We start from the raw sequence: 22869 nt of genomic DNA on the forward strand, positions 1-22869 counted from the left end.
TGTGTGTGTGTGTGTGTGTGTGTGTGTGTGTGTGTGTGTGTGTGTAGGTGTATGCATGTCTCTTTACACATGGAGGCCAGAGAACAACAACCTTGGATCTCCCTCCTCGTTTCCCACGTGTTTAAGATGGTGTCCATTGTTCACCGCACTGCTGTGTGTTGTTCACGAGACTAGCTGGGCTCTCCTGGCTCAACTGTCTCTCTATAGATACGCTGGTATTACAGGATCTACCCTGCCCAGGTTTAAGTGGGCTCTGGGACTCCAAACTCAGGGTCTCATGCTTAGAAGGCGAGTGCATCACATACGGAGACATGCCTCACTTTGTAATTCAAGCTGTCCTGAGGCTCTCAATCCTCCTCCCTTGCAATTCGGGGAGCTGAGATCAGAGGCCTGTGCTCCCGTCCCAGCTCACACTGAGAGCTGGCATAAAATTCTAAAGGAACAGCTGACAAATACGAAGGGTTTTCCTTGAGTTAGCTTTACTTATCTGCTCTTGACCTTTCTTTATAGTCTGTGTCTTCATCACTACATTTCATAATTGTCAGTTATCCTGTCTGTTCCTGTGTATGTGTGTGTATGTATGTATGTGTGTATGTTTGTGTATATATGTGTGTATGTATCTATGTGTATGTATGTGCATGTATGTATGTGTGTATGTCTGTATGTCTGTGTGTATATGTCTGTATATATGCCTCTGTGTGTGTGTGTGTGTGTTGACCTCAAACTTCTTACCCTTCTGTTGTCACCTTCTAAATGTAAGAGTTACAGGCATGTACCACCACGCCTGACTTACTATATCTTTTATCTTTTTATATAAAAAAAAAAATGTGTAGTGCTAGGGCTAGAACCCAGGGACTTGGCATACTAGGCAAACGTTCTACCTCCAATCTATATCCCCAAAATGTTCTTCCCTACTCTGCCTACCCCCACCCCATTTTCTTTAACCTCTATATAACATCCCCAGGTAATACGTGCTGTGTGTGTTGCTGATGTTTCCGATCAACTCACATTCATTGAACTACAAGTTGTGCGTTAAACTTTTAAGCACAGAAAGAACAGTGCTAACCTTCCAACACCATTTGAAGGCAAGCTCACAATTCTGGTGTTTGCTTGAAAACCTTTAGATTATTGCTACCAGAAGCACCTCCAAAGAAATTCTTGACCTTGGGCTCCAAGTTCCGCTACAGTGGCAGAACCCAGGCGCAAACAAGAAGAGCCAGTGCGTTGATAGACCGTCCGGCCCCTTACTTTGAACGCTCGTCCAGCAAACGATACACCATGTCTCGCAGCTTGGATGGAGGTAGGTACTGCTAACTGGTCTCAGTAACTCTTGGTAGCTCCACAGGCATCTCCTTGTTGTGACGTGAACCTGAATAGCTGAATGGCAGGTTTTTGAACAGTCTCATCTCCAAAATATATCTTTGTCAGGTTTTGTGTGTGTGTGTGTGTGTGTGAGCTTATGTAGAAGTCCCTCAGTTAAGAACTCAGGTGAGGTTGTCTTCACTGTCAGGGCAGGGCTTACCTTCTGCAATCAGTGTTCTTCCAGGCAGATCTTCAGGAATGAACAGGAGGAAAACTATAAGTTAAACACATCTCTGGTTTAAAAAAAAAATAAAATAAAATCATCAGGGTGACATTAAGAACCATGGTACCTGGGAGAAAACATTGCTGTAGTCGGTGACCCTGTCTGCTGTCCAGTCAAACAAGTCCAGCCGACGACGACCCCTCAGCTAACCTGAAGGAAGATCTTCATCCTGGGTTTTCAGTAGGGGGTGCTTTTGTCTATGGCATGTGATGTTATCTCTCATGCCAGAGGGCTCTGCTTCCGGCCTCAGAGCACACTAGCAATAGTGGCACTTAGGGCCTGGGTGTGGGCGGGTCTAATTCAGCACCTGGCCCTGGCCTGGCTGGCTCTTGGAAGATTCATCCTGAATGGATAAAGAGCTAGACATGCCTAAAAAGTGTGCACAGTGTTTGTTAATAAGTAAACCTAAATAAAAAGGGAACAGTTGCCTTGCTTGTTGGATCTTAACCCCCCTCATTCTCCTTACCATATCCCAAGGTATCAGTGGGTGAGAGACTCCCTAGAACCCCTGATTAAGAAGCAGCCGTGTCTGTACTGTGAGTTCTGTGTATGTTGCTACTAATAGAGAAAGCACTGAAGTAGATACATAGGAAAATACATACTGGAACCCGGGCTCTGTGGTCCTTAGTTTTAGTCATGTAAAACAGACATTAGACCACCTTCACCCTTCCCCGGGGTTGTCATGAAGAGGAAAGATGTGTGGAAAGAAAGCAGTCCTCATGCTAATAGAACTGTCACTATAATTTTGTTGGTGATTATTCTTCGGGGCTTCTGTGAGCTGGCCACAACGTGAATTACTATCAGCCTTCGTGTGTGAAGGGTCTGGCTGCAGTCAACCAAGTGTAGATGGAAACTGCTGGTTGAAAATATGAGAGAGTCCAGGGTGGATAGGGTTTTCCTTACCAAGCAGGCCCTGGACTCTAGGTTCAGCTCCATCCCCAGCACCAGAAAACATGATAGACAGACCTACAGACAGCCTACAGACAGCCTACAGATAACTACAACTTACAGCATTTCTGCCCCTTAAAAAAATTACATCCACACCGAATACTCAGACTGCGTTCCTTTATCATCCTCTAAATAGTACATTGTGATAATAACTTACGTATTATTTACATTGTGCTAGGTATTAAAACCAGTAGAGATAGCTTAAACACTAAAGACAAATTGTGTATATAAAGGTGTGTCATTATCTATAAGGGACTTGGGCATCTGTATTCAGAGGAGTCCCAGCAACAACCCACAGGAGATGCCAAGAGAGGGTGCGGCTGTTCTGTACCTTTCCGTGTTTCTAGACCCAAGTCCATCTGCGGTTGAACTAGGATGTGAAAATCTTGTTGGTGCCACCATTCTTTTCTGCTCTTTCGAATCTCTTCAGTAACCATTTGTATGCTCTAAGTCAGTGTCTGAGGAACTCGTGTAGACTCACGCCTTCCCTTCCCCTGGATACGCTGCCCAAGGGAAAACTGTTGTTGTCAGTCTTGTTTCCCCTCGCTTTTGTGTAAAAGTGACTGTTGAGAAAACAGAAGACAACTGTGAAATCAGTGGACTAATACCATGCTGTCTCTTCCTTTCTGCCCCAAAGTGACGTTAGTATGTGCTGTCTCGCTCGCTCGCTCGCTCTCTGTTGCCCTGACGCTGCTAGTATGTTCTCTGCTGGGGAGCGGGTGCCATTCCTGCATGCTGGAACATTAAAACTGCTTTCTGACAAGACAGCAGCCTGTATATAACAGCGTAAATGGCCACTAAGAAACCATGTCTCCTGTGAGCTTTTCATTGGCATAAAGAGGCAGAGACTATCTTAGTGAAGGATTTCATTTAGAATCCTTTTGTCATTTCGTTTTGGTTTGGTCTTTTAAAGTGCAGAAAATATGAATTCTAATAGTCATATTCATGTCTGCGACCAACTGTATGTACAGTGTTTGAAGAATGGTGCTTTTAAGTTTCGGTTTTGTTTTTGTGGTATTTAAGCTCTAAAAGAATGACTAGCAACATTTAAAATGGATCTGAATTAAGCCCTGACCAGAACGTCCTTCACTAAGACAGCAGCTGGGATGAGGGGCTGAGCCCGCATCCTCACGCTCACGTGCTCTGCCCTTGCATGGGCTTTGCTTGCTGGCTGTGTTTGTCTTGTTTTCCCCAGATAGTAGAGATGAGAATGAATGTGCACACACATCTCCATGGCAGTGGAAATGAAAACATTTCCTTACATCAGTATCGAGAGAAATGACCTTCTAAAAAATCTACATCCTCTGCCAAAATGATTAAGCTTTATTACTGTGCTCTGAGCTTTTATATCGTAAGAGTACGGACTTTCTGACACTGGAAGATAATAGAAGCAATCCATCGCTCTTTTGATGGAGGGCACTTCCATGGATATGCTCAAAGTCAAGTGATTAGAGTGTTTGCTGTAAACACTACCGTGCATTGTGGGACTTAGTGTGAATCTAGTGTGAGTCCCCAGCCATTGCCCTTGCTGGTAAGAGCAGCTTCCTCTCCTTCAAGTCCTCCTCACCCCACGAGAATGCTAAGCATATGCTAGGGTTCAAGACATGGCTTTTAAATCATGTTAAAACACTGGTCCAGGTGATGCTGAAAGATACAGTATGGAGGTCCCTGCAGCTCTCCCTTGCCTTACGCCAACCAGCCTGATATTTTATACTGGTGTTCTATTCCTGGTAATGGTACCACGTGGCATTTCCGTCTTCTGACTTAACTATTTGGGATTTTATTTCCCTGGTTGTATTTGCTTTTAGCGTCAGTGAGTGAAAACCATGAAATATACATGAAGGATTCTGTGTCTGCTGCAGAGGTTGGTACAGGCCAGTACGCCACAACAAAGGGCATCTCTCAGACCAACTTGATCACCACTGTGACTCCAGAGAAAAAGGCTGAAGAGGAGCGTGTGGAGGAAGAAGACAGAAGGAAGAAGGCTGAGGAAGCCACACCCGTCACAGCCCTCCGGCACGAGGGAAAGGTACAGCTCCCGGCTGCCTTCCAGGGCCGCCCCCCAGCTCTTACCAGCAGCTCAGTCTCTCTGAGACGGTCGACCAGGAGTGCACTAAGGTGGAGGAGCATTCAGACTCCAGCACCGGTCATGTTCATGTCAGATTTTATATTATCATTATTATTATTGTTATTATCATTATTATTATTTCAGCACTTTTCTCTAAAAGTTGTTTCCTTAAAAACTTTTTGGAAAATTCTAACAAGGAGTGTGTTTTGCAAGACTTTCAGCAGCTGTTCTGTATGGATCTCTTCTAAAATGTTCTGGGATAGCGCAGTGTCTTTTCCTGCTGGGACTCAACAGTTTATGACTGTCCCTAAAGCTAATGAATGTTTCTGGCCTCACTCTCCTCTCCAAGTATTGTATGCTTTCTTAGACATTAAGGAAACCCATATTTACTTTCTAAGGACGTGTACCCCGAGTGACTACAACCTGAGTATTTATAGCACATCTCTCAGTCCTCTATAATGCAATCTGCAAAGGGGTGACCATATGTTGAAATTAGATAGGCAAGCCCATGTTGCGGTGAAGGAGAAAAGCTGATTTGTCATAATAGCAGTCTCCACTCACTGCCTTTCATGAGGTCAACTTACCCCCCAAACTACATTTTACATATTGGTTTTTAGTGTCTGATTGATTTCTAATGATTCAGTATTATAGCAGCTTGCTAGCAAAACAGTTTCAAACTTAACATATGTTGGAGGCTCATGCATAGCAAAAATGGAAACGGGAACCTTCTATAACATACTGGGAACATACAGAGGAAGGAGTCCCACACAGAGAAAGGAGTCCCACAGACAGGGTCACACACACACAGAGAAAGGGAGCAACAGAGAGAGGGGCACAGAAAATGATCCATCTTCTTAGTTTCCTAGTTATCTTGAAACGCACATGCGTTTGATTCCCTGCTGATTTGGTTTTTTTGCATACAAATATTCCTTTTTAAAAAGTGCATAGGACCACATGGGGCCGCTTCCCATAAAGTCCAACAGCCCCCTAAGCAGTACTTCTTCAGGTAATTGATGTCTGCTCCGAGGTGGTGAAGAGCTGGCCTGGCATGCGTGGCTACCTGAGTTTAATATCCAAGACCTCAAAAACCTAAGCTGAATAAGTAAATACACACCCTCTGTAGTAGACAAATGGATTTCAGATCACCCCCATGGCTCATTCGGTTTTTTCCCTGATTGGAACAGATCCTTTGTTTTCCAAACATGAAAATCCGCACAGAGTCAGAAGTGGCAGCCAGCAGGACCCTCTGGGTCACTTCTGCTGTCCAAATGTGCTTTGTTCTAAACCCGACCTTTACGTTGTTCTCCCCAGTTAAGCCAAGGTCAAGTCTTATAACGGGGATCAGTTCTTATGAGTGGGGAGGGGAGAGAAGCCACCGGAAGTGTAAACACGTAGGGTTCTTCCATTGCATTGTTTCAAACTCGCCTGAGATTACCCATGGCCAACAGAGAGAAAGGATTTTACATTTTCTTCCAAAGTAGATCCAGGCTTTCTCCCTTTCTCCTGTCTTCTAAAGCCCACCCCGTGATCCTCACACACAGGCTCACACAGCACCCATCCATCTTGCCCTGTGCCATCGCTGTCCCCGGGGAAATGAGGGACAGAGAGAACTACGACCCTGACAACCCAGTCCCCTGGAAGACAGCCTTTCAGCAGCATCTTCTGGGAGGCTATAGCTGAGATCCAGGCCTGCCTGCCTATTTCCCCCACTGCAAAGCTGTCTTCCCAAAGCCTTTCAATACACAGCACAGAAGATTAAACCGTAATTTCTTTCTTTTCCCTCTTCAAATAGCTACATGGAGGATGCTTTCTTTTGAACCAAAATGACAATTCATGGCTGGAAATAATGTTTAAAAGGCTGCTTCCCAGACTGCCTGGAGTAGGGCATATTGCTGTAGCCGATGACCCTCCCGGGCCAGTGTCTCGCTGTCTCGGGAGAGTCGCCTTCCGTGCAGAGGCTGCTTGAACATCTGCATTATGCTAACATCTGCATTATCCTCAGCTGGATGTGCTTTGTGCAGATCCCTGTTTAGGATGCAATGTTCAGTGTCAAGTGTGAGTGTCCGAGAAACATTTCAGAGGCTGACATATCCAGATCAACTTTTATCTGGGCCATTGTCTCCCTCCCTGGTGCCCCAGATGTGAATTGATTTGTATATTTTCTTCCTGTGTGTCGCTGTATTTAATCACATTGCTCTAAGTCTGGATTTGATAACCACCACTAAGCAGGCTGAGGAATTGTATGTTCTCAAGATGCTAGGTCACATTTACACACACACAGCCACCACCAAGCCGGCTGAGTAGTTTTTATGCTCTCCAGATGCTAGGTAACACACTCAGACACACAACACACACACACACACACACACACACACACACAAAAACGCACACACACACAGCCACCACCAAGCAGGCTGAGTAGTTTTTATGCTCTCAAGATGCTAGGTAACACACTCAGACACACAACACACACACACACATACACACAAAAACGCACACATACACAGCCACCACCAAGCCGGCTGAGTAGTTTTTATGCTCTCAAGATGCTAGGTAACACACTCAGACACACAACACACACACACACACACAAAAACGCACACATACACAGCCACCACCAAGCCGGCTGAGTAGTTTTTATGCTCTCAAGATGCTAGGTAACACTCAGACACACAACACACACACACAAAAACACACACAAACACACACATACACAGCCACCACCAAGCCGACTGAGTAGTTTTTATGCTCTCAAGATACTTGGTAACACTCAGACACACAACACACACACACATAGAGGCAGGGTGGCTGAAGAAAGCTATCTCAGCAGGGTGTGGTGGCGCATGCCTTTAATCCCAGCACTTGGGAGGCAGAGGCAGATGGATTTCTGAGTTTGAGGCCAGCCTGGTCTACAGAGTGAGTTCCAGGACAACCAGGTCTACACAGAGAAACCCTGTCTCGAAAAACAAACAAACAAACAAACAAAAAAAACAAACAAAAAGCTATCTCAGGCTTCTCCACAGACCCTGGTCTTGAATGTATCCTGCTATACGGTTCTGGCCATAGAGACTGCAGGGAATGGAGTGGATTCTCTAAGCTCATAAAGGCAGGAACTCATGGAGAACATCCTCAGTGGATATGCATGCTTTATCACTGTGCGAAGGAGTGAAACATCAGCTGTAAACATACCCTTTATCTGCTCAGAGAAATAGGAAGGCTAAGAAATTCCACCGTTTCACTCTTTGTAGACCATATATGGCAGAGACCAAACACGTAAGAAACCACAGTACAGGAAACCAGAAACCTGTTCGCTTGGCTGGTTAGCGTCCTTAAACCATGATAAGAACGGAGATCCTGCTTAGCAGCATAGATAAAGAAGCCACAGATGGGTGACTCGGTGGAACCTCAGCTCTCTGTGGGGAGCCAGAGACCCTGAAGTACACTGCTGACACCCTCATCCCATTGATAACTGCTTTCAGACAGGAGTGGGGCCAGAAACTTCCTGTTTAGTAACCCACACGTTTGGGGTATAATTGGCTAACAAAAAAAAAAAAAAAAAAGGAAGATAACTAGAGAATGTTTGAGCACAGTCAAAATTTAAATTGTATTTCATTTTCATTTCTTATCCAGCTGGGCTCTGGGCTGGTCTGTTACCTGGAGACCGGGAGGATGTTACTGAAAGTCTTGCTGTTTGCTTATTAGAGTTGTCCAGCCTTAAAGCCATGTTGCTGCAGGGATTCTCCACAGTGAATTCTGTCCTGAGTTTTGACATCTCAGCCTCTGTATGACAGTCTGCTGGGAGAGCTCTTAGTCCTCCTCGGGGTCGCCAATGACTTTAAAGCTCTTGTTTTTACGAGATTTTATGTTAATGCCCATGAGAAAGTTGACTAATTGCACTTTTCTTTTTGTTCTTTTGCATCCATGTTTACCGCTTCCTGTCTTCCTCCATCTCTCTCACATCAGTCACCACCCGGGCATGGCGCTGCTGACTCATGTCCCCCGTCACCCCCATCAGCCCATCCTGACCCTCCCCCTCCCACAGAGCTCCGCAAGAGGTGTAAGGAGAAGGAAAGGGCTGAGCCATCCTCCTTGGAGTCTGAGGCCCAGGGCAAGGCCTACTTAGGGGACCAAGATGTGGCATTCAGTTACAGGCAGCCAACTGGCAAAGGGACCACGCTCTTTTCCTTCTCCTTGCAGCTCCCCGAGTCGTTCCCCTCGCTCCTGGATGAGGATGGGTACCTCTCTTTCCCCAACCTGTCTGAAACCAACCTCCTGCCCCAGAGCTGGCAGCACTTCCTGCCCATCCGCTCGCCCTCCCTCCTCCCCTGCTTCCTCTTCATCTTCTTCTTCCTGCTGTCTGCCTCCTTCTCAGTACCATACGCCCTCACTCTCTCCTTCCCTCTGGCGCTGTGCCTCTGCTACCTGGAGCCCAAGGCGGCCTCCTTGAGTGCCTCCCTAGACAATGACCCGAGTGACAGTTCAGAGGAAGAGGTGTGTACCTCAGCATAGAACACTTTCCCTGCGTGTTCCGTGCTTCAGTCCAAACCAGTGTTAGCTGGCTGCAGCCATTAGTGGTCCTACTTTCAGAGCCTCATTTATTGTGTATGCCACCATGTTGAGGGTTTCTGTATTGGGGAGTCCAAGCCAGGCCCCAGGGTTAGGCACAACACCATGTGGGATGTAGCAGCCTGTGGCCAGCTAGTGAATTCTGCTACCCACTGAGTCCTACATGGGCTAAGGACTCAGCCAGAATTCCATTTTGAATAACTCATTCACTACAGGGAGTTCACATCTTAGTTACAGGTTCTGCTCAGCCATCATCGTGTAAATTAAATCTCATAGAATACAAATAAGTAGCTTCCCACCCAAATAAGATGCAGAAACAGAGGTTGCCAAGTGATTGGGCTTGGCATGAGATAGTGTCATGTCCAAGAAGCATCCTCAGATTGTCCCTATGATCCAGGATGCTTCCACGGTCCTATGAGATGACTCAGAAGGAATGCCTACAGCAGTTTATAGCACCTATATGACATCACTCACCCGTAAGGCCGTAAATAAGACCTGATAGAACCACTTGAACCATATAGGTAGTGCTGTGGTGTCCACAGAAATTCAGGGCAAGATTTATTTGATGTTTCTTTCCTCTCTTATGCTCGCCATACCTTTGTATGTATCTGACAGCTGCGTAAGACTCATGGTGGTACAGCCACTGTGGTATAGCCAGGAAACTGGCTTGATATCTCTGGCCCTTGGCTAGGTATTCTTATAAAGGGAGAAAAACTCCCTTTCTAAGAGAACTTTCAGCCTATCCCTGTCCCTCATCTCCCAGCCCCTAGGTGGGTCAATGTAACTCGCACACGTTTCCCTCTTGCTTGCTCTCCTTCCTGTGGCTCCACAGCCCTGTGAACAGCACAGCTGTTTCTTTTTCAAAGGACTTCAATCAGAGCAGAGGGAAAGAATAGACTCTGCCCCCCACCCCCACCCCCATCCCCACCCCCACCCCAGGCGCTGGCTTTCCTGTCTCCTGCACCACTCTCTAGGAGCCCCAAGCTTGCCCAGTCCCACAAGACCACAAGACAAGCAGTTTATGTGACAGGAGACAAGCCATTCACTCCTTGTGTGAGAAGAAAATCACAAAGTCAAGGCAGAGAGAGGGGTTGCAGGAGAGACAGTCATGCAGTTCATAATCTGACCTGCCCTTGTTAGTACATGGAGCTGCCAAAATGTGATAGCACCTATATTTAGGGGCAGCATGACTGTTTCTGAGCAGCAAAGGGGGAAACACGAACAGCCTCACTGGCCTTTTAAAGGGGAGTCTAGGCTTTGCAATTCATTGCTGCCTGAGAGTCCTCTTCCACGTTCTGGGTGTGTATGCATAAATAGATAACCATATTTCTGCTGCAGCAAGCTTTGGGAACCACTTTCAACCTTAGGCTTTTAATATAACTTTTTCACAGTGGCAACGTTATCAAATAGTATATAGAACATGCTGCCATTGGGGATAGAATATCATCTACAAAGGCATTAATGGGTTTCTAACATGGGAATTCCCTTTTGCTCTCTCAGCAGAGGAGTGAGTCCATAAGATGATGCCAGGCCTGTGCTTTTGCTAAATTCTGAATTACTGTTTGAAGGCTTCTAGTGCTAACCACACAGATCTTGTGCCTAATCCAGGGTTTACATCTTGTCGGAGTTGGTGCATGAGAGCTAATGTTAAATTGGGCATGTCGCATTACATCAGCAAAGCAAATCACAGCAGCCCTGTTTATAAGCCAGTAGGTGCACACGAGGAGCTCCTCAGGCCCCCGTCCTTAGTAGTGCCAACTCTGGGACCGAGTCAGCACTGACCAGAGCAGCCTTTTCCCCTTGACTCCAGCCTCCTGGAGCCCCTGATAGAGCTTCTGCCACCAGGCACTGAGTCAAGCCATCTGTTCATTGTTGACTCTCAACCCCGGGTGTTGAGAGTCACCAACATTTGGGTCACCGCATTTCTTAAAATGCCATTTGCTTACATGGCTTGTTTTATTCCGTGGGCCTCACCTGACTCCTTAAAATGCAATCCATCTCTGCGATCCTCCTGTCTGTGGAGAGTTAGTCAATTACTGCCTTTCTCCAAAGCAAAACCCAGCACACAAACACTTCATCATTTCAAATAATGGAGCCGGTGGCCTCACAGTTTTACCCTTAGCTTTCAGAATGGTGGAATATGAGGCAGAAAATCAAATCACCTTCCATGAGACCCTAGGCTACCATGACGTAGGTTATGATACTATATGAGTTTCTGAGTAGTCCTTTATAGTACAAAGAAAAGAGATATTTATTCAAATATGTAAGGAAAAAACAATTCACCAACTGGTTTACAACTTTAAATTGTGTAAAGATAGTATTGTATAATATAGTTCATAACCTTCTGCCCTAGAGCTTTGTATAATCAAAGGTACATGGCATATATTATTAATAATATACAGTATAAATAATGGCTGCTGCCAAAACCACTTTATTCAATTACTATTAATTCTGTTGATAGACTGGACTGTAAAGTAGGAATTTCAGAGTCTACAGGAATTTCAGAGTCTGTTCATATCGACCACTCTGTCTTTGAACTTTTGGTCCACATGCCTCGTTAGAGCATATGCCCTGCACAGAGGTTGTGAGGGAGTTTAGATGTGGCCAACAAACATGTGATACCTACGAAAATTAGAATAATAATAATACTAACAATATATCACATTTTAGTTTCTCATTGGTGACATTTCAATTCTGTGTGGCAGGAATTCCATAAAGCACTTGACATCCCTTATGCAACGTAGCTACAGCTGCTATTAGCTCCATTTTCAAAAAACAAAAAAAAGAGTTAGACTACAAAATATGACCAACGTGTCCCAGGCTTGAACGGCGAGAATTTGAGTATCTTTAATCCGACAACTCCTCACTCTTGCCTGTGACAAATTCTTGTGCCTAGAGGTTGAAGAGTCCATAAGATAAAATGTAAAATCGTAAGAAAGCGCCTTCGGGTAGGAAGAGGGTTTCCTCAGTAACGTTAGATGGGGCCAACAGGGCTAATTACGATTCCAGACATAGTGAATCTTGTTTTCTCCAAGGCCTAAACTGTCTTCCAGTTAGTCTGCCTTTTGTACTATCCCAAAACGTCCTTCCCCCAGCTCTTAGTTGTGGAGACCCCTGGATCACCACAGGCACACCTTACTCCTGACAGAGAGTTAGCAGACACACCCGTGTCCCACTTTTTGAACTGAAGTTGATCAGGCCATGAAAGCTCTGTTGAAATTGTGTACTCCATTTTTCAGGCACACCTGCCAAGTGTGCAGCTCAATTCCTTTGTTTTAGGAATATGTAAAACCAAAGCCTGAGATAGCGCAAGTAACTCTCCTGACCAGAGATAGGTGGAGAGAGAAAAAAGCAGCTCTGGCCACCATTGTTCACATTCCTTTTAGGTAAGAGCTGTATTTAGAGCACAACTCTACAGCCTCCGGTTCGGATACTCGCTTTCAAAATATCAGCCACAGCCGTGCGTGGTGGCGCACACCTTTAATCCCAGCACTCGGGAGGCAGAGGCAGACGGATTTCTGAGTTCGAGGCCAATCTGATCTACAAAGTGAGTTCCAGGACAGCCAGGGCTACGCAGAGAAACCCTGTCTCGAAAAACCGAAAAACAAAACAAAACAAAAACATCAGCCACAAGACTTTGACTGAGAGAAATTTACTAACTGGTTGAAATCCGTAGATGAAAAAAATCAGTTTGTGTTTGACGGCTCATCTTCTTAAGAGGATGTAGTGTCTGTTTTAAACCATAGACCCCTTTAAACACATAAAAAACACATAGACCTTAAAAGTGAGCCCAGACGTGGCTCTCTCCATCCCCCAGAATCCTCAGTTCTACCCAATGCTGTGCTTTGTTTTATGTGTCTCTAAACATGTCTCTTGTTCTCTCTCTCTCTCTTTTCAATTATTATTGCTATCATTTGCATCACTTGAATGGTACTTTTGCGATGAGATGTTTAAATGCATACCCGACTATACCTCTTGAATGGGGCAAAGTGACCAGGGCTGCTACCCATTAGTAATGCTACTTGAAAATTAAGTTATGTTTTCTATATAAAATATATACCCGTGAATCACCAGTGTGTGCGCCGATCATGAATTGGTAATGCAGACAACTTGGTGGTCATAGCGGGTGCAAATGATCCAATAGAATAAATGAGGGGCTGAAAGTACAATGACCGTTACAGTAGCGATTAGCAGAAATCTAAACTCACTTTTCTGATGTGGCAATCCTAGAGTGAAATATGTATATGTTGAACCTCCATTTGATTGGTGTTAAGTATTTTTAGGAGAGCTCTTAGAGGCATCAATAGAAAGGGGGTTGGGAGGCGGGGACAACTTGAAGTTCTGCACTGTAAACGCAGGCAGGTCAGGGTGGCCCACTGTGCGTGTGCCTCGGGTCTTGACCTTGGAGGGGCTCTGCTGAAGACCCCAAGCTCGGCCTCTTCTTTGCTTTGCTCATACCCGTGCCCCCGTGGGAAGGTAGGATGCCACAGATCCCAGAGAAAGAACGTGAATGGTCCCACCCGTGCGTTTTGTCTAACCAGACCGGTTTGTTTTCTATCCCTGCTTTCTCCTTGGATCTGATTTCTTCTGTGACCCACAGACTGACAGTGAACGGACAGACACTGCGGCTGATGGGGAGACCAGTGCCACGGAGGTGAGGATAAAGTCCAAACGTGGGCGGAAGGTTCCTAGCACGTATGTGCTGGGGGTGACTCCCACTGAAAAGAAATGCTGGCTTTGGGCAGAAACCAGATTTTGTTGTTGTTGTTGTTGTTACCATTTTTTTAAAGAATTATTTATTTAAGAATATGAGTACTCTGTCTTCAGACACACCATAAGAGGGTGTCAGATCCCATTACAGATGGTTGTGAGCCACCATGTGGGTGCTGGGAATTAACTCAGGACCTCTGGAAAAGCGGCCAGTGCTCTTCACTGCACTTTTAGTTTTCAGTTTGTTCTCATCTAAGCCAGTGGGCCTCAAACCCCCACTTCCGCCAGAGTGATCTGAATGGTCCTCGCTTCCTGCTTCTGGTTCTAAAGGGCTGAGGCAAGATGGGGATTTGTAGTTCTAACTGGTTCCCAATGTCTGGACTCTTGGTCTTGGGATTACATTTTGAGAAACTGTTATCTGACAGTACCTTAAAGACAAAAGTGGACCAGGCGGGGAGGAAAGAGAGGTAGACAGTGATTCTCCTGTCTCAAATAGGAGTCTGTGTATATTAGCAGCCATGACAGATGAGGAGGAAGATTCATGGGTAATTGAATTAGCTTATTGGCTGGATACAGATATATTTTTAAGTCCCCGGTGGCCATCTAATACTTATTAAAGTAATACTTAACACATTTTCGAGCCCTTGGCTATCACACAAGTCACTCCCAGGAAATGAACTCCTTAAAGAAAGGAAACCAGCAACTCTACTACTTGTAAAAAGTACATTCAGACAGAATCCTATTATTTCTCCTGTGTATGACCTGTTCTTAAAAATCTGCCCGGTTAGGAGCAATCAAGATACTATAAAATTGGGATTGGAGAGATGGCCCAGCAATTTGGAGTACATCCAAGCACCCACATCAGGCCACTCCCAGGGAAGCTTGTGGCCTCTACGGGCATCTGAACTCATGTGTATACCCTCACACACATACGCATATGGCTGAAACATCTAAATATTTTTAAATACAGTAAGAACATTATAGAGTAAGGAAATCAAGGTGCTCACTGCTCACAATGCAGAATGAATTTATTTTACCTGGTGACAAAGTTTACTTTAAGCCATGTGCTATTTTTTAATGTAGTTCAATAATAACCATACTTTCTAGTTGAGTTTTTGAGAAGAATTAAAAATGCCATGTTATCTCCATATATCACTTAACTGAAAATATCTTCAGAAAAAAACAACAACAACATTATTTTCTAGTGGTGCTTTATAGGGTTTCTTCCTTTAGAAATGCCACAGCTTATAAATCATATTCTAAAGTAAAAGATTATAGTGTAACACCATTTTGCAGATTCTCTTCAGCTGCCATAACTAAGTGTACAGGTTAGTCATTTTCATTGCCAAATAAAACTATACTTTGGATTGTAAGAGATAGTTGTCAATAGCCACAGGCTGTTACATTCAGTAGATAGCATGCAGTTGTAAGTAGCCACAGGCTGTTACATTCAGTAGATAGCATGCAGTTTTAAGTAGCCACAGACTAGTTCATTCACTGGATACCTTCCAAACCTGGTCTACACTGGAAATAAACAATAATTCAGCAATCATGCCTTAAATCTCTATGGCAGTTTTTAAATTTGTTACATAGCATTAAAGCAAGTGAATATCTCTATGTAGTCTGGTATGCTGTGGGAGCCTAGGATGAGATAAAGAGTTGGGACCCAACACATATTTAAGAACCAACGTGTCACCTGTATTGCATTGGTGTCTGGTTGCCTTTGTGAACACATTCCCTTCCCTTCATGTCACCAGCATTACTACACTAAAAGGATATGTAGAGAAAGCACCTTGATCCCATTGTCTGATAAGACATTTAAGACCATGTAAGATGTGCCTGTGTGTACCTGTAATCCCAACACTTGGGAAGCCGAGACAAAATATGTGACCAGCCTAGGCGATATAGCAAGACTCCATCTCAACAAAAAAACAAACCAAACCTAACCAAACCAAAACAAAACGCTGAGCCTTAAACAGACTGACTGTTTCACCTACGGTGGCTTACTTACGACTTTATTCTCATCAGTAGTTTGACTCTGGGTCTTACAAGGACCCAAAGACCAGGCTCAGATCAGAGTTCTGTGGTGAGAAACAGCTTTACCATGCTTGCCAACAGGCTGTGGCTTGCTTGCCCAGAGACTAGTACTTAGATATCAGACCAAGAAAAAGCTAGGCCCTTAAAACTGGGAAAGGGAGAATAATGAATTGGCTGTGGGATGTTTTTGATAGGTCTATTTTAATTAGAAAATAAACTTAGCCTGTGTTCATTTTAAAGAAAGATACAATAGTGTTATTGGTGATGACTGATTTTGTTCAGACTTCCTTTTCGCATAAATCAGTACTTTTCCCCTCTAAAACTTGTTTACGTGTCAGTGCTTAGTTGGGTTGGCGGTTTATCATAGCTGCAATCCCAGCACTTCGTAGGCAGAAGTTAGTGCTCTTATCACAAGAACAAAGTGGGGACTGGAGACATGGCTCAGTGGCTAAGAGTCCTGGCTGCTCTTCCACAGGACTCAGGTTTGATTCTTAGCATCCACATGGTAGCTCATGACCATCTGTGACTGCAGTTCCAAAGGATCCAATGCCCTCGTGTAGCCTCTGCAGGCACCAGGCACACAAGTGGTGCACAGACCTACAGGCAGACAAAACACTAATACACTAAAATGAAAAAATAATAATTTAAAAAGCAAAGTGTGTAAGTACAAGGAAGTCAGGATTCCACGTGGCATGCAGGACACTCTTATTAAGCTCTTCCAGTTGCAGTCCTGTGATCCACAGAAAGTTGAAAGAGCTGACGTATAATCCCTGCAAGGCCCTGCATATGGCCTGACATTATCCTGTCATGATAGCCATCCTTAGAAACTGTGAACTGACTCCCCAACTTCCAGACTCCAAAACCTCTGCTAATGTTCAGTTAAGGACAGCCTGCCAAGCCCTCTCTGCCCCTTTCCAAGGCACATGCCTCTGCCTTTCAAACTCCCAAGCAAGGAATCCATTACTGCTCTGTTCTTCACGGAGCCTCATCCGCGTGTGAGCATTCCGCTTGGTGTCTAAGATAGCATTGCATCTGCATACCAGAGAGCTGTCGTGCGCACAGGTCTTGTGTGTAGACCACAGGTCTTCAACCTTAGCGTGAATCCCTTGGTAAGTCTCTATCTCCCGCTCTTTCTCGATGCTGGCAGTCGGACCAGGAGGAAGACGCAGAGATCAAGGCACAGGTAGAAAACTAAAGATCTGGCGCCCCCCCACCCCCCACCCCCCACCCCTAGACCAGTGTGTGATAAGCCATTGTCTGTCTGCCAGGTGTCTTCCGCATGCTCCCTCTTGGTTACCATGCCAACAGCGTGCCAAATGGCGTTTGTCCCGGTGACTACCGTGTCCCTTACCTTTCCCTCTCTTCTCCACTTTTTTCAGAATAGTGTGATTAAGCGAATAAAGGGTGAAAATGTGTATGTCAAACATAGTAATCTTATGTTAGAGGTTGGTATTGGTACCCTCCAGTGCATGCTTGTGTGTGGTGTTTTTCTCCCTTGGCGTCCCTGTGGACCTGAATTGTGATGCATGACCGCATACTCAGCCTGTCAGGGATGGGCTGACTTCTTGGCTTACTCTTACTCCTCATGATCCTAGACTTAGTCCCTTTCCTGTGTGTGTATTTGTTTTCATCCTCTCGGGTTACATGTAAACCCATACTCCACCCTCTGTAGAACTTACCTTTTAATTTGGTTTTGGGGTTTGGTTTGGTTTTGTTTTGTTTTTTAATTTTTATGCTTGTGTGAACCTAAATTATTTTTTTCTTTCTTCTCTTTTCCCTGAAAATACTACATTTTCACCAGAGTGTTTGTGGTAGTGTCTTGAACCCTGATCCAAATTTCATTTCCTTTTGACTACTAATATGTTTGGTATACTTAAAAAAAAAAAAAAAAAGAGGGGGTGGTGAGTAGAAAGTCATTGTGGAAGGCTGACTGTTGGACTCTGTCTTACTCTGAATATAGGATCTAGATAAAACTCAAGATGAGCTGATGAAGCACCAAACCAATATTAGTGAGCTGAAAAGAACCTTCTTAGAAACCTCTACAGAAACTGCCTTAACAAACGAGTGGGAAAAGAGGCTCTCTACATCTCCCGTGCGGCTGGCTGCCAGGCAGGAGGATGCGCCCATGATTGAGCCGCTGGTACCCGAGGAGGTCAGTATTCCGGCTACAAGCTGGTTGCCTTCTCTGTGGTGCTATTGCTTTCTCCATGAGGTCTGGGACTAGGAAAGGGGTGTGGTGATGCCTGGAACGAGGTGCTCGGGGCTCCGAAGAAAGAGGCCAGGTAAACAGAGTAGGTCGCTAAAGAGTGGAGAGAGTAAGTCTCAGCCTCTAATTGGGCTAATGACAGGCAAGCGCAGGAAGGCTCCAGAGCACATTGCTGGGTTCTTACCTGGACCCCCAGTTTTATACCTAGGAGAAGCTGATGATCTCTTAATGAACTGATGCTTTTGGTAAACACACTTTCTTCTCCTACACCGAGAAGCGCCCATAAACACTCATGCCTTCTTCTCCTTAATGGGAAAGTGAGGCCTGAGGAGACTGCTGTTTAAATGGGAGGTCGGAAGTTGAGAGCATGTCAGGACATATGTTCCTCTGGCATATAATACTGGGCTTTTATTTAATTTAATGTTTTTTTTATTTTAATCATAACTGGTTATTTTAATTAATTCTAAATCGTTGACTCCTTTTTTTGCTTAAGTGAGAGAAGCCCCCTTCTCAGTAAAACTTTCCCATATAAGAAAACTGACTTTAAATGACACAGTGGGGACAGCTATGTCACCCCAGGGCTCTCACTCTGCCTGTGTAGTGACCATTTGGCCATCCCCTAGAGAGCATCCTGCTATCTCTCTTTCAAAGTAAATTGTTTCTGGAAAGTGCCCTCCTTATCAAGATCCTTTTACTGTGAGATACTTGCCCAAGAAGCTGTGATCGAGAGGAAAATTAAAACTCCCAACTGTTGTGTGAGAGAAAGCCTTTAGACAATTGTGTATATGCATTCCTAAGTCCTTGCAGAGAAAATAAGAATCAAATTACATCCATTGTATGACATTTTCTTCCCCTCCTTTGAACACTGCTTGCTTATCACCAGGGCCAGTATCTCATCATCTCTGTATTCACGACAAAGCCAGTCCATCTGAAAAGAGAAGAGCTGGGCACCCATTCCAGTTACTTTGAAGAAGATTTCTTTTTAGGTAGAATAAATAAAAGTAGTGTCACCAAAGTCTCCCTGTGCCATTGAACACTGGTTCCATTGCTTAAGTACCAGGAGACAGAGTTTCACATTTGTTGACTTAGTCATTATCGTCTTTGCGTTATCTGGAACGGCACTGACCAACCAAGGAAAGGGCTCCATTAATAAAGTACTTACTGTGTGATCCTGAGGAAGGGAATTTGATTCTCCAAAATGCTCCCGAAAGCCAGATGTGGCGGTGTGTCCCTGTAGTCCCCGTGTCCCTGCCACGAAAAGAGCCAGAAACCACTGAGTACACAGAAACTCCAGAGCCACATGGGTTGGCATACGCAGCAGTAAACAACAAGAGACCCTGCCTCAAACGTGGTAGAAGATAAGAACTAAAACCCATACATGCTGTGACACTTGTGTGCCTCTATCACGTACAAATACACATGTGCATGTGTGTACACACACAAGCATGAGCAAACACACTTAAAAAAAAAAGTCACTCTCCTGTTACGCCGTTATAATTTTAATGGTAACTTTCAAATCTGGATTGTTCTATTTCTGTTATCTCTTTTGGATACGATTTTCTGGCTCTAAAAATGTTAGACACTGGCTCGAGTTATAAATACATAAAGCAAAACAAACAGGCACCAAACCAAAACAAAGAAAAACAAAAGCCCAGCTTCTCTTTCCATGCTGACACGAGAGGAAGTGGTAGTTAGTTGGTAGCCTTTCTGAATGATAATTTGGGTAATAGGAGATGTTAATAAACACAGACTTTAAAAGTCAAAGCCATAAGACTGATTGAAACCTGTTATTCCTGAATCTTAGGGAAGGGTGTTGAGTTAGTAATCGAAGGAAATGGTGCTTAGAGCGATCTGAATGTTCCCTAGATAGCCATGCCTTCTGTGTGCATGCAGACAGTGGAGACAGCCCAGAAAGGCCTTTTCAACATAACCTAATAGAAACATCCCTTTGTAGCTAAAAGGCGGTCAGAGCTGGCGCTTGTGGCTGCTCTCACTCTCTGCTAAAGTGTGCAGGAGTTCCGTATTGTGTTAAATCTCTCCAACCCAGATATGCCCCGCAATGAAAACACAACTCAATTAATATGAATACATGCTGTGAGCCTACATTGGGCAGATCTACCACTACTCTACCATCTTTTCCATATATGAGACCCCTTAGAACTTGCAGTTTCTCCAGTCCATGTGCTTCTGCTATGCTTTTCTTCTTCCTCCTCCTCTGAGACCTCACCCTCTTCCATTTTCTCCTTCTTCTCTCCCTCTACCTTCTGCTCCACCTTCCCTTTTAACTGCCCAATCATCAGCTCGCTTTTATTTTACAAATTAAGGTGGGAAGCAGGTTTACAGGAAATCACCTGAGTGCTGACTCATTCCTTGTTCACAACCACTCTCAGGAGAATGGAATTAACATCAAATATAATTAGCCCCAGGGCTATCCACAACACCGTATGCCATTGCTGTATTACACAGATGAACTCAGGAGGCCCTGGTCTGGGTACACCGAGCTTGAGAATGATGAATGCTGGGTAACTGGGGTGATTTGGATCTCATCTTTCAGATGAGAACTGTCTTCACATGGCCCAAGCCCTTTGCTTCCCTAGACAGCTAGGTCAGGCAGAGCGACCTCTACGCTCCCTGACGTTCCCCAGACGGTTGTCAGTGTCTGTAGTCCAGCTGAGAGCCCTCTAGATAGCCCTATGAGCAGTTGGAACATTCCTATTGTCTCAATCAACTCCAGTTGCTATGTTTACACCTTGGCTTGCTTTCTGGCTCTCTGAAAAGCAGACAATTGTTTTAGCCTCAAGCTAGGCATGTACCAAGCAGATTGGTTTACAGACTCATAAGCAATCAGTTTTATTTTGGATGGAGGCCACTTTTCAAAGAATATCCACTACTTGGTATCTCTCTGTTATTTGATATGGCCACTTTAATTATCCAGTGCAGAAAGAAGCCCAGTTGTGTCTACTTAGAAATATTTAATTTATTTTTACATTTGCATCACAAATAAAATAGCGCTATTTTGTGTTAGAACTAAGCAGAGACTTAGATTCAAATTTACGACCCGACGTAATTGGTTTGGGCTTTGTGTTGGTTTTGATGAATTTCAGTGAAAAAAGTGATGTGTTGAGAAAAAGTTTAATAACATCAGATCTTTAATGCTATCATCTTTTTAATCTATAATTGTTATTTCTGCAAGATGCTACCATTCATGAACAATTCGGAAAATCCTGAAGTTAACTGTCTAGTGAGCTAATAATGACGATTATTGACTAGTAGTGACTATGCAGCGACTGGTAATGATTATTCTGAGGGTGTCATGAGTTCACTCCACATTAAAGTTGGACTTTGATTGCCAATGATTCCAAGTTTCAAACATCTGAGTGTGAAGGAACAGCAGAGAAATAGCAGGCGTGCCCCCAAAGCAGGGGCTACCATCAAGTCCCCATTAACACTAGCACACAGATCAGTTAACACCAAAGAGGCATGTGATCCGCAGCACAGGGCACACACAGTCCCCAAAGCGGCCCCGTTCATGCCACGTAGGCTAAGCACATCTTAGAGTTGTACTCTTTAGCGCTTTCTTGGAGACCCAGATTTTCCAAATCCCAATGAAAAGAGCAGTGTTAATACCTGTGCAGTACCAGTATTGTCGTCTTTGGCCTGCACTTCCTGCAGGCCAGGACGTGTCACCATTATGATATGGTGAGCCCAGGACGTGTAGTGAGCCTAATATCTCAGCTTTGAGATGGACACTGATGGGTTGATTCCCATTGTTTGCAGCTTATATGTTTTCAAATGCATCTACTCTCTCACATTTATTAGGAGGAAACCTTAATAATCCAGAGACTAGTGTTACGAATTTTGGGCTTGGCATCCAAGTACATTGCAGAGTTATTTGTCCATAACTCAGTAAGTAAAATGGCTGTCATGTGCACGTGACTGTATTCTTCGCTGTAATGGAGACACCTGTGTACAGGCTTCACATTCCTCACAAGCATGTCACTTCATTAGTTGGGACAACGGTTGGGTTCCAATGTTAGCTGTTTCTGTTATTGACACGCAGTTCTAAATGTGACTTGTTGAGGTTTCCAATATAACAGGCACATATTTTTAAAATTAGGGTTTTGTTGGTTTATTTTTTAAACCAGGAGGTTTCCTGAAAAACGCTGTTTAGGCGCCAGATTTTGAATCCTTAGCTTTTATCTTTGGGATAACATTTATCTCAGTGATTATAATTAGAGGTCTAACATTTTTTTCTGGAAGAGCACCTATAATTTGAACTTCTCTCCCTCACTTCTGCTTGAAAAGAGACGCCATGAGTGAAAACTGTCTTTGAATCTGTCTATAATAACTGGAGTAAGAGTCGATGTTATCTTTTGCAATGTCTTCCTCCAGAATTGCAACAGGATAGGAAATATTTTTCCCCTGAGAAAATTGGTTATTCACCTCTCTTGAGAGAGGATCATCTGAGAACAGTATGTCCTGCAGAATGTTCTAGATGTTCCCTTACAACCTCCTATAGGCAAGCAATTCTAGTCCTTACTAAATGACGAGTAGACAAATAGTCGCTTTATTAGTACTGGCTTAGGTCGGGAGGTAAGCCGTGTATAGAGTTGAATTCAAAATGTATCCCACTGTGCTAGCTGTTTCTGTGAGTGACACATGGTTCCGAATGTGGGCTAAACTGTAGTTTCATAAAAGTAAATTGCTTATGATGATACCGTTTGTTGGAAGAATTCCATTCTTCTAGAA

The 22869-nt window shown here is 44.3% G+C and overlaps 1 protein-coding gene and 1 long non-coding RNA gene across 27 annotated transcripts in view; one reads left to right on the forward strand and one right to left on the reverse strand.

Moving 5' to 3' along the window:
• Positions 1-22869, forward strand: part of Epb41l3 (erythrocyte membrane protein band 4.1 like 3) — a 233803-nt gene that overhangs the window by 200039 nt on the left and 10895 nt on the right. For 9 of the 26 annotated variants that reach the window (XM_029471180.1, XM_029471190.1, XM_029471181.1 and 6 more), the window contains exons 11-17: positions 1125-1300; positions 4342-4562; positions 8565-9092; positions 13768-13821; positions 17062-17097; positions 17294-17359; positions 17875-18066. In XM_029471180.1, coding sequence (XP_029327040.1) covers positions 1125-1300; positions 4342-4562; positions 8565-9092; positions 13768-13821; positions 17062-17097; positions 17294-17359; positions 17875-18066 — 1273 coding nt within the window. The remainder of the gene's footprint in view (positions 1-1124; positions 1301-4341; positions 4563-8564; positions 9093-13767; positions 13822-17061; positions 17098-17293; positions 17360-17874; positions 18067-22869) is intronic. The other 17 variants (XM_029471178.1, XM_029471185.1, XM_029471201.1 and 14 more) reach the window with 12 other exon arrangements.
• On the reverse strand, positions 18517-20375 carry LOC110312352. The gene is made up of 3 exons (XR_002380042.1): positions 20225-20375; positions 19283-19351; positions 18517-19063 (listed from the first exon to the last, which is right to left on the reverse strand). It is a non-coding gene; the product is annotated as an uncharacterized LOC110312352 (long non-coding RNA).

This window comes from Mus caroli, chromosome 17, assembly GCF_900094665.2.
Source record: "Mus caroli chromosome 17, CAROLI_EIJ_v1.1, whole genome shotgun sequence".
NCBI lineage: Eukaryota > Metazoa > Chordata > Mammalia > Rodentia > Muridae > Mus > Mus caroli.